Source organism: Poecilia mexicana, unplaced genomic scaffold (assembly GCF_051168715.1).
Source record: "Poecilia mexicana isolate PSO_F unplaced genomic scaffold, ASM5116871v1 scaffold_17, whole genome shotgun sequence".
Classification (NCBI taxonomy): Eukaryota; Metazoa; Chordata; class Actinopteri; order Cyprinodontiformes; family Poeciliidae; genus Poecilia; species Poecilia mexicana.
The window spans coordinates 23,368,976-23,380,273 of record NW_028263386.1 but is presented as its reverse complement, the minus strand read 5'-3'; the positions used below and the strand labels follow the sequence as shown (position 1 = coordinate 23,380,273).

The window sequence follows — 11,298 nt, the reverse complement described above, 5'->3', positions numbered from 1 at the left end:
GTACAGCCATGTAGGAACCGTTTCAACTATGTTCCCTTTTCGCATCATATCAAATTAAAGGGTTTGCCCACATTTTGGAGAGTGGGTTCTGTTATAAGGTTAAAACCATATCTTATCTTCGAAGGCACCAATCAGGGCTCAATAATTGGCAAGATGCAGTGGTGTGCAGAGTGCCTAGTCTTACATTGTGTTATTCTACCCCTTTGCAGACCCTACAGTTGCTGTTTTTCTTGTACATTGTGAGATAATTACTTCCTGTTCCCTCTTCCACCTCTTTGACTGTTTTGTCACTTTTGTTCTTGCCACACCCCTCCTCTTCAGTCATGCTCCATTTAGTTATTTTCTTCTGTGTTTCACTTTCCCTCTGTTTCATTTCACTCATGGTTTTACCAGCTTGCTGCTTTTCCTACAGCTGCAGCATAATGTCATCCAGTAATCACCACCCCATTCTTTTTGGAGGCCGTTTCTTTTCCCATTCCTTGTCGGCTCCTCCTGTTATGCTGCTCAACGCTTTTCCAGTTGTTGGTTTTGTTTTCTCTGTCGGGCTTATTCTCCACTTGTTGGATTTTCATTTAAAGGTTCACCGCTCCTTCCTCCATTTTAGACCCTCATCACAGCCTGTTGTCATGACAGGTCTGGATCTCTTTGGGACCTTTATTTGACCAGAAAGCTAAAAATGACACTTGTGTGTTTCTAATTCCTATCCTCTTTGTCAAGAATCTCCTTCATTTACTAAGTGGTAGAGGTGAATTCGATTCAAAAGTCATTTCTTGAAAAAGGTGGCATGGCTAAAGTTTGGATTGCTCCTAGTTTTTCCACTGCAGCCTATATACTGATGAGGTCACGTGGGTTGAAAATCCAATTTAAGATGGTTGTGTTAAGTGCAACAGGAGATAAAAGAAAGAGGGGGTTGAGTCAGCTTAGTTAAACTAATGACAATTCACTGATAGGCATATTTGTGTCAAACCAAGATGGCAAATGTAAAAAAACAAACATATTTTTTTGACTAGAGTTCCCTTTAGGTAATGGGGGGAAATAGATTTTCTCCAAAGTGTCTGAATTCAAGAGTTTTTTTTAAATTTTTTTAAGTTTCAACCCTGTGTTTGACTCAGTCAGTTTTAGGTCAGAGAGAGAGAGAGAGAGAGAGAGAGACTAAATGGATTATCAAGAAGCAGTTCAACAGAATCCCTTTCATCCCATTGCTGGCCATCAGACAGCCAAGTGCTCCCCTACAGGGAAACACGGGATTAGTTGCTCAGCATCGTCGGCTTCTTCTCATTCTAGTTTCTGGAATTGGACCACAAGAATCCAGGAATTTTTCCAGCGTGAGGATCGAAGAATGTGAAAGACGGGACTTGCGGGGACATTGTCGAAAGGCATGCGGAGGACAGCCGAGGCTTGTCTGTGTTCTGAAACTCATGGATAATCTTCGACTTTTGAAGCTTCATTTATTTCAAAACTGTGTCACTGACAAGTCATTATGGAAGAACGGCAAGTTCAGTTTGTTGTCATTGACTCTTTTTGGCCACTAATGGACTGCCCAGAGTGACTGCCTCAGATCATGCATATGATCAAACTTTTGCCAATACGTTGCAAAGTTCTGCTGAATCCTGATTTCACAGGAATTCTAATAAGATGTTGGAGGATTCTCGATGGAGTGCCAAGTTTCCTGTGGCTTTTTTCTCACTTCTTTTAGTTATTTGAATGTGAGACTTTTAGGAGTCAACCGTTAGACGGTTCTTTCACAGAATGAGAAACTACGATGCCATGGGCTGTTGGATGTAAACTCTGGGTTCTATAAAGGTTTTTGTTGGCGCCCCACATGAATTTCAAAAGGTAAGCGGGGCCTGGGGATGCTTTAAATGGTGTTAATAACAGAGGAACAAGGTAAAGATTCAAAGGTCAGAGAGAATGGATTTGCTGGAGGAGTTGCCCTTGGCAAGACTAAGAGTAAAGCCAACATCTTGGCTGGGGATGTACCCATTATGTCCATCTGCAAGGTTGATGAAGATGGAGTTGAGTGTGCGGTCTCAGAAGACGACGCTAATGAAGAGGCTGAAGTCGATTACACACGAAACTACTGGGAGGATGAGGACGATATCTATCAAGAGTTTGAGGAACTGGACTTCGACTCCCTACCGGATCGTTCGGATACCCACAGCATCACCACAGAAGACTCCTTCTATCCCCTAGACGATTCAGTCATCTCCCAAATTAACCGCTCCCTCTACCACCTGGAAACCCCCGAACCGATCTCCTTCTTTAAGGCCTGCTGCAACAACAATGCCATCATAGTAAAGATCATGATCAGACAAGGAGTGACTGAAGAAGAGGTAAAGGAGACCGACCGAAACAGAAGAGTAGGTGTCTGGGTTCAGTACCTTTTACATTTTCTTTATTTTCTGCTAACTCCCGTCCTTAAGAGCTGCTGTCCTGGACCTTCAGACCAATCTCTGTTTCAGCATACCTCAGTCAAATCAGCATACCATCAAGGGATGCATCTCAAAGTTGTAGGACAGTAGCTCTTGAGGACTGGAGTTGGAGACCTCCTTTGTAGACTTAGACGTTAAGGTCACTTTAACCCTTTTCAGAAAGGAACCAAAATGCTCTTTTGTTCTAATAGATTTTTCACTTCTCAAGCTAAAGCTTCCTCAGATTAAACTGTGTGAGGATTTACATTATATCAGTAACCCAGACAGTCACATACCACCCATGTTGTTAAATAAACCAGCTATAACCTTAATGTTTCTCCTTGACCTAATTGTCTCACTTTGGGATCCTCGGGTTCACGTGGTCTAAAAAACCCATCTGTTGAGCAGCATGTTGATGTCAGAGGGAAATGGAAAGACTGGTAGGGTTGACTTGAGTTGAGTTTGACCTTATTGAACGTACCACAATAAAATAATAAAAAAGTTAAAGTATATTTAGATGTTCAAAGAAGTGGGTAGAAGTACAAACTTATTTTTTACACTCACCTCTCTTACATCTATAGCGTCATCCAGTAAATTACTATCCATATTAACTTAGTTTTAACACTTTTCTTAGTAATTTTCTGTATCCTAATCTATAACTAGTACAGTGCATTCATAATTACATGCCATTATGAGCAAGAATCTTTTTTTTTCTAAATCAATACATCATAATGTGGTTATTGTCACAATCTCATTAAGTAGTAACAATAACATTGATAATAGATATTGGTAATAATTGATAATTATTACCAATAATAATTGGTAATTATTATTGGTAATTACCAATAATAATTGGTAATTACCAATTATTATTGGTCACTATCACAATATTTCTCATATTGTGATAGTGACGACCAGCTTCTTCAACGATGTTTAAGCTGCTGCTGAACTCATTCCAGCTTCACCACACGTACTGATGTACACAAGCTTTTTCTTGTGGTTCTTAATTTTACATTTTTGAATTCACATTTTTATTCAAAATTATAAAGCCCTTCCTTCTTTTTAAGAAGAGCTTTTGAATGTTTCCCAGTGATAAATTAATTTTGGTTTTAAAGAAGGTAACTGCTTGTTACTCCAAACTATGTCAGTAAATTTGAACATTTTGATTTCTTTTGTTTCTAAATAGTCTGTTTGTATGATCATCCATCTATGAACAACATACTGAACCATACTGGGTGCCTTCTCTGTCAGCCAGAAAAAAAGAACACAACCAAATCCAATGAGATATCATTAGTGGTTCAGATTGTATGGTCAGATTTTGGCATTCACATATACAAAAAAAAGTCCTGTCCTGCTGTTTCAGTGGTTGAGAATGGTGGTGGTGTATCCTGGTATACTCTGAGCCCATTAGCATTGATTAAGCATCATTTAATTGCCACCACCTCCCATAGTACCATTGCTGACCATGTCAATCCCTTCTTGACCACAGTGTGCCCATCTACTGATGGCTGCTTCCTGCAGATTGATGCAGATTATAACCCAATCACAAGATCATATTTCAACAAAGCTCTTTTGGAATGTGGTAGGACTGCAGATTAGCGTGATACACATGTAGCCAACCCAAAGCCACTGCGTGATGCTAGCTTGTGAAAAGAGACCGAAATCTCTGAAAAATCTCCCCAAGAATTTTTATACGTATCTATACCATGAAGAAATGAGGCAGTCGTAAAGGTAACAAGATTCCAAACGATTCACATGGACTCAGTTTTCTCCGCGTTCTCCGGCTAGTTGCAAAATATATTGTTTACACCGGATGCAAGTGACATTGCCCAAAAATGCTGAAGGCCACAGATTGAGGGAAGCAAAAATGAAAAAGAGAGGAGAAAATAAACCAGTCACATATGCTTTAGCATTTTGGGCAAACTCTCTCGTCTGCTGACCTTTTCCTCACACTTTAAGCATTAACTGGCTGTAGAAAATGGATGGAAGTATTATTTCTAAACCAGCCTCAAAGAAAGAAACTATCTTTTCAGCAGACATAGCCAAGACATAAGTGATGCAAGTTATAAGTTCAATTCGCAGACCGTAGAAGTGATGTAATGTTTTGATACGTGATGGAAGAGTAGAAAACCCCCCCAGTGACGGTGGTGTGAGGTTTAACCGAGAGCCAAACAGAACGAGGGCGATCCTCAGCAGAAAGCCGGTTCTGGAGGGAGGACTTTAAGCCTCCTGGACAGATGGAGAGCGTAAACTGCTCGGTGTCAAAGTAAAGAAACAGCTTGAGTCGAGGGCTCAGCTTTTAAAGAGCTCACTGAAGACACTGACCTTGGTGCCGGGTAAAAGACGCTGTAGGCTGATGGACGTGGACAGGGACAGAAACACTGACCTTGGGACTGTGGGAAGGTTTGGCAGACCCAGGTTTGTACCGCTTATCTAGAAGTTTAAAATAATCCTTTTGTGGGCTTATTTTACTCCAGATGTGGTCGCTGAACTCTGCCTTGTCAAGTAAAGCAGGAGACATTATCAAATGCTAATTTTTTTTTAAAATTCATTTTGTAAATGATGACAAACTGTACGCCATCTGCCGTCTTTGTTTTATCACAGCCAGATGGACCGCCTGGGTGTCCAACATTAGTTTATTTTTTAACAATGTCAGTTTTGATTAGCAACCTCCAGCTGTTTTATTATTATTTATTTATTTTTTTTTTTACCCAGAAACCAAACAGCATGATTAATAGACCTCTGTCTCGGGCTTCTCTTTTCCAGAACAAACAGAAATAACTGATGAAAATATGTTTGTTTACACTTTCTCTGCATTCATTACTCACAATATGAGAATGGGGTTTACTTGGAGAGAACAAGGGGAAAAAAACATTTCTTAACACTTTTTTTACAGTATGTAAACCATAATTTGTTCATACGGTTTACCGCCCAGGACAGCAGAACTTAAAGTTTGATCTCCGAGTAAAAGGAGAAAATAGGAGAAAAAAAGGTAAGACATAAGTGATGCATAAGTGATATACCTTTCCCATTTTAATTATTTTATTTACATGTCCAGTCCAGTTTGGAATCAGTGCATATTTGTGTATTGAAGTATGAATATTATAACCACTTTAACAGGAGTCTGAGTGAGGAACATGGCAAAGACAACTAAACAAGCAAGAAATTTACCCACTGGACTGTGGGTAAATTTACATTAAGTCATATTTTTTATATCAGTTGTTATATCAACATCAAAAAACCCATTTCTGGCATCCAACTTGGCTATTTTTCTTTTTTCAAATAAAGCCATAAAATGGTGTGAAGCTCAGTTAGTTTAACTTTTTTTTTAGTTTTCATTAAAGTCAGAAAACATGCAGGGCCTTCGTCCGCCTCAGCGAACCACGTGGATATTTTTTAAAGATCCTAATTGAAAGAAGAAAACAAATCAGTCTCCTGCTATTTATTTTGTGTGTGTGTGTGTGTGTGTGTTATACAGTCTGGCCTCATTGCTGCGTGTTACCATGGTTACGTGGACGTGGTCATGGCCCTCGCTCAGTGTCCCTACCTGGATGTGAACTGGCAGGACAACGAGGGCAACACTGCCCTTATTATTGCGGCTCAAGCAGGTAAACACAGCTCAGACCGCTGATTATCACACAGACGGTTGTTTCATTTCCGTCTGACACTGAGGTTCTGTTTGAACTGATACTTTCTGTATGCTTTTGGGGGAAAAAGAAAGAAAACAGAAGGAATTGCTTATTTATGTTTGTAGTCAGTACTTAACAGGAGCATCGATGCCATTAGTTTTACACACAATTATTTTACTTGAGCTGTAGATGGACCAGGGTTGGATGATTGTGCAGGACAAAACCTAAAGGTTTGTTTAAAAAAAGGTTACATAAGTCGCCTGGTTCTGTCCTCCATTTGTTTAAAGTATGGGAATATGGGTCGCTGTCCCTTGATGCTAACAATGCTAACGTGAGTTCTTTTGGTCACACACGTCTGCCATTTTGGATGAGGAACTAAACACAGATGAACATCAGATGGAAAGGATGTAGAGAGTAAAGGAAACTGGTTTCACTTTGGATAAATGTCTCAGTTTAAAAAAATACATATATGGTATTTATTTATTTATTTATTTATTTTTACCAGAGCTATTCTGTTCTGCAAGATTAAAACTTAGAACCCAGAATCCCTTCAACATTTTTAACATGTGATTTTACAAACAGCTCGAAGCCACCAAGTATTTTTATTTTATTTTATTTTCCCTTTAAACAGATTTGCTTATGTTTTTTGGGTGGAGCAAGTTTTGAGAGGAAACTTCATGGTCTTAATTTTACGTCACAAAAATCTGGAATCTCACCATGACTCACTTTTTACAGCCACCGTGGCCCCGTCGATTAATGGTTGCCAGTAAATGAATAGTTGTGAGACTTAAAATGACACAAAAAGTGGAGAGATATTAAGTAGTGATCATTTTAACCTTTACAGTAAGTGTCTCACATCTCGGTACAGCAGCTGTTCCCAGTGTTACTGCACTTGATGTACAAAACAAATCACGATGATTGGCCTACGATTTAAATGGTAGTATTTCAATATATTTCTGTATGTGAGCCTAGTGACTAGCAATCAGTCTAAAATGTTCAGATTATGCAATCTTCATTGTTATTATACTTGAAAAAGTGGTCAATAGTCACATTTTAGTGCATTTTTCAGCTTTGAAAGCCAACTTCGACTTTCCAACACTGTAGCTGTACTGTTTAAGAATAATTTACAATAGCGGACAATAACGATAACGTGTTGTCATTAGCTGTATGCCCAGTTTAAAACCTCGTGGAAGATTATGAGGCTTATTGCCTCAAAGTGTTTGTCATAACGGAGGAGCATCATCAGTAATTTCATAGTGACTCAGCCAGATGTGGCAGACACGGCGCCCCAGTCTCTTATCACCTAATGATGACAAATAGCTCTCTGGAGACGGTGATAAATAGTCGAGGACTTGTTTTTTGCTTCGTTAGAAGAAGTATTGATCCCCTTTCATTAAAAAAAAGAAAGGAAGGAAAAAGAAGAAAAAAAGCTCCATCATGCTACAAGAGCAGACTGCAAAAAAAAAAAAAAAAAGTATACAGTTTCCAGATCTAGCATGGGGTTTCAGCTCAGGGCCAGGATGAAGTTCAAGCATCATTAGTCTTCCAATCAGCTCTGCCAACAAATTCGCGTGGCGTGCTTCAATAATTTTTTGTGCTTGTTTAAAAGAATTAAAAGGTTCTACCTTGACTTTAGCCTTGTGAGCTTGACTGGTTGAAACATTGTTCGTGATAAATATCCAAGCCAGGGTCTGTTTTTGCTAACAGTGGACGTTTCCCTGGGATGTGGCAAGTTTTTCTGACGCTTGAATGAAACAAATCGTATCACAGCTCAAAAAAAACAAAGGCATAAAGAAAAATCAATAAACTGCTTTAACGATTTAGCAGATGCTCTGGTCACATACCTTTTGATTTGGTTTCCACTCTGCGTCTTCTTCACCTTGACTTTACTGTGTTTGTTCCCCAAACTTATTTTGCAAGAGTTCTTGGAATTGATCCAAATTCAGCATCTCCTCTCAAAAACAGTCGTCTAACTTTGACTCCACAGGTTTTGGCAGAGACCACTTCAAAACTTTTTTATGGAGAAGCAATTCTGTTGTTGAACGTGAAGTATGCTAAGAATCAAAGTTTTGACAAAAAAAAATCTCTCTTTATCTTTCGAGAACACTCATATCCTAACAAATGAAAATTCTTTGATGGAATCAGTTTTTGATGGAATCTAGAGGAAAATCTAGTTTTCCTCTAGATTTTGCCTTGTGTTATGGTACCAAAGTGAGTCAAGCACAAATGAAAACTACCATTTGTAGTTTTGAAAACCTTGCATTATTTTACTCTCATTCTACAATTAGGCATTACTTTGTGATGATAATTCCAATGCCACGTTACGTGGACAGGTGGTTCAGAAAACCAGCACCGTGCTTCGTGATGCACGGTGTGTTTCTTTCTCTGTGGTTCACAGGTCACGCGTTTATCTCCAACTACCTGTTGAACTACTTCCCCGGTTTGGATATCGAGAGGAGGAACTGTCACGGTTTCACGGCGTTGATGAAAGCTGCAATGCAGGGGAGGCTTGAGTGTGTCAGAGCCCTCATGCTGGCAGGCAAGTTATAAAGTTATCACTTCGCAGTGAATCAGATTTCCATGATTGTAGTGTTGCGTAGACTGAACTCGTTTGTTTGTGTAGAGGATATGTCAAATTGTGCCAAAGTTAGACACCTGAAATCACCAGAATATGTCTCTACGTAGGAAGTGATATCCAGGCTCGGGACTATGGACGGAGAATGACCCCCAGAGAGTGGGCTCTCTTCACCGGTCGATACGAGACGGCAGATTTGATACTTCGGCTGATATCAAAGCCTTGCGCCGAGCAGTTCTGCGACTCCTTCCCCCTGGAGTGGCCATTGTTAGAGGTTAATGCATCGCGATTGATTTCAGTTCTAGTATCAAATGCACTGACCGGTACTTGTTCAAACATGTTTTCAAAACAAAACAAAAAAATGTTCTTTTGCAGGAACTCGTGTGGAAGGCACAAAACCCACAGACATTCTGTCAGCGCTTGATGAAACTCATCTCTTGCTGCCCTTATAGGCTCTACTTCAACAACAAGGTAAACCCTGTGAGCGATGGTGTCCTTGAACACATGGTGAGGATAACCACGGGCATCTCCAGCCCCTTCATGGCCACGGCGTGCCACACCGTCTCCCCGGGCAGCCCGCCGTGCGTCGGAAAGCGCCGGCACGCTGTACAGGAGATCCTGAGGCGGCAACGGGTGGCGGAGCTCAAACGCCTGGGACCCGACAGGTTGAACAACTACAAGAAGCTTTTCCAGAACTCGAGGGTCCTCCTCATCCCCAAAGCGAGGGACCGACGGGCGAGCCTGCAGCCCCAGCTGCTCAGCGACGTGGCGGCAGCGTCCACGGTGGCCATCAGACGAGCCAGCCTCCTGCCGCTCAACATGCTGAGGAGAAGCAGCGTGCGGCCAGGCCTAGTGGTGCCAAAGGTCACTCTCTGCAAAGCCCCGCCTCCGAGCTTCATACCGGAAAAGCCGAGCAGGAACAGCAACGACAGCCAGCTCCAGATCCCCAAATGGGATTACAAGATGAAGAAAATAGAGAGGAGGCAGGAAGAGGAGAGGCAACGAATGCTATCTGCACTAAGAAGGAGGTGAAGGATCGAAGGAGGACATGACTTTGCGGCGCGTCCCAGATCGAGCTTGAAAAGTGTCTTGTGGCAAAGCGGGCACGAAGCACAGCGTCCCAGCCTTAGCAAATCTGAACCTCTATTGTGAATTTAACTGCAAGTTGTTGTTTCTACTTGTTCAGATCACTGATGCTGCTTTGCCTTGTTTCTACTTGAACTTGCACACTTCCCTTGAGAGGTGTAATTTGTAATGAGGAATGGCAGAGGAGGGAGCAGAAGGAAAGAAAAATAAACATGTGACTTGGATTAAAATGTTAGGGGAATCAGGTATTTTTGGAGATCAGACTACTTCTTTCCCCACATTTGCCACAAATCTTTTTTTTTTTATTTCTCTACATCGTGTCATGCTTGCGTGGACAGACTCGAGTGGCAAACAGCAGTAAAAAAGAAAAGGGCTAATAAAAAAATAATTTGCTAGAGTCAGTTTTCACTTAGATATGGAGACAAAAGCCTAAAGGAATAGGCTCACAAAGAAGAAATAATCTTACAACCGGCCAGACAGATAAAAGATGGTGAGAATTTTGAATACAACCTAATGAAATAAAGGAAGTTGAGACTATGGATCGTACAGCAGGACAACGAAACAAGACAACAGATCCTTCTTCACTGCTGCAGAGTATGTTTAAGGACGAGGAGCAGCTAAGCAGCATTTTAGAGTTGAGTGGAAGAGCTAGCTCACAGCGGCTTTGTTAGGGCTTTGTGAAGAAGCTGAAAGGCAGAGCCAAAAATAAACAGCTTAGTTCTTCACTCTGACATGCTGACTTTTAAAGTTATCACGGTACAATTTCCTGTCTGCAGGCTACCGGCCCGGTGAGTTGTGCCATATTAAAGCTGTCATTAGCCGTTTTTGCTTCAAAGGAGCTAAACTAGGGGAAAATGAAGCAAAAGCAGAGGCGTCAGTGAAAAATGAGCATAGCCTAATTTCAAAACATTGTAGTTCCAGGATTGCATGGTTTAGGGTCACCACTTTAAATACAGAGAAATTATTTATTTTTTTTCTGTTTTTTTATTTTTATTGATAGTTAGCATCTAAGCTAATGTTGCAGTTTAAACCAGATGTGCTATTTCAGCTAGCTAGCTCTAGCAGTAAAGCTCAGCAGTTCACTTTTGTCAATTTGTTTTGGTTTTGTTACAAAGTACAGCAAAGACCAAAACGCCTTTAGCTTTCAAAATGCTGGGGCTAAAACATTAATCAGTGAAAAAGAAAAGCTATGGTACAAAAAAAGTGTTTTTCTTCGAAGTGCCCATTTAATTTGACAGTTATTTTTGATAATGAAAATATAAAGATCTTTAAACAAAAACAATCCTGAGCAAAAACGACAGTTAGCATCCAAATCTAAATGGATAGTGATATAAACTATATCTCTATATCTGATAGTTTATATCACTGAATTCCTATTTTCAGGTTTCAAAATGCTGGAGTGGATCAGGGGGTTTCTAAGTCATATTAAGTTGTGGAAAATAATGCAACAAATCATTACAGTTCTATAAAAACAGTTATTTACTTATTTTATACACTACACGTTAAAAATTTTTAAGCTCATTTTTGTTCATAAAGAAGACAGTTAGCATCCAAGTTAGCGTTGCAGTTAATGTCAGTTTGGCCAAACAATTATGCT

General features: G+C 40.3%; 1 protein-coding gene across 1 annotated transcript; it reads left to right on the top strand.

The window, feature by feature from the left end:
- Window positions 1-1,813: 1,813 nt before the first annotated feature.
- ankrd33bb (ankyrin repeat domain 33Bb) lies at window positions 1,814-10,429 on the top strand. Its single transcript, XM_088014936.1, has 5 exons — window positions 1,814-2,360; window positions 5,890-6,019; window positions 8,439-8,583; window positions 8,730-8,889; window positions 8,991-10,429. Exons 1-5 carry the CDS (start codon window positions 1,863-1,865, stop codon window positions 9,645-9,647), a joined length of 1,590 nt encoding a protein of 529 aa, XP_087871062.1. The 5' UTR covers window positions 1,814-1,862; the 3' UTR covers window positions 9,648-10,429.
- The last annotated feature ends 869 nt before the right edge of the window (window positions 10,430-11,298 follow it).

Excerpts from the sequence above, each read along its gene's own strand:
- ankrd33bb (XM_088014936.1), top strand. The coding sequence starts at position 1,863 with ATGGTGTTAATAACAGAGGAACAAGGTAAAGATTCAAAGGTCAGAGAG. Across the intron at positions 2,361-5,889 it reads AGACCGACCGAAACAGAAGA|TCTGGCCTCATTGCTGCGTG; the intron begins GTAGGTGTCTGG and ends TGTGTTATACAG. Across the intron at positions 8,890-8,990 it reads TGGAGTGGCCATTGTTAGAG|GAACTCGTGTGGAAGGCACA; the intron begins GTTAATGCATCG and ends GTTCTTTTGCAG.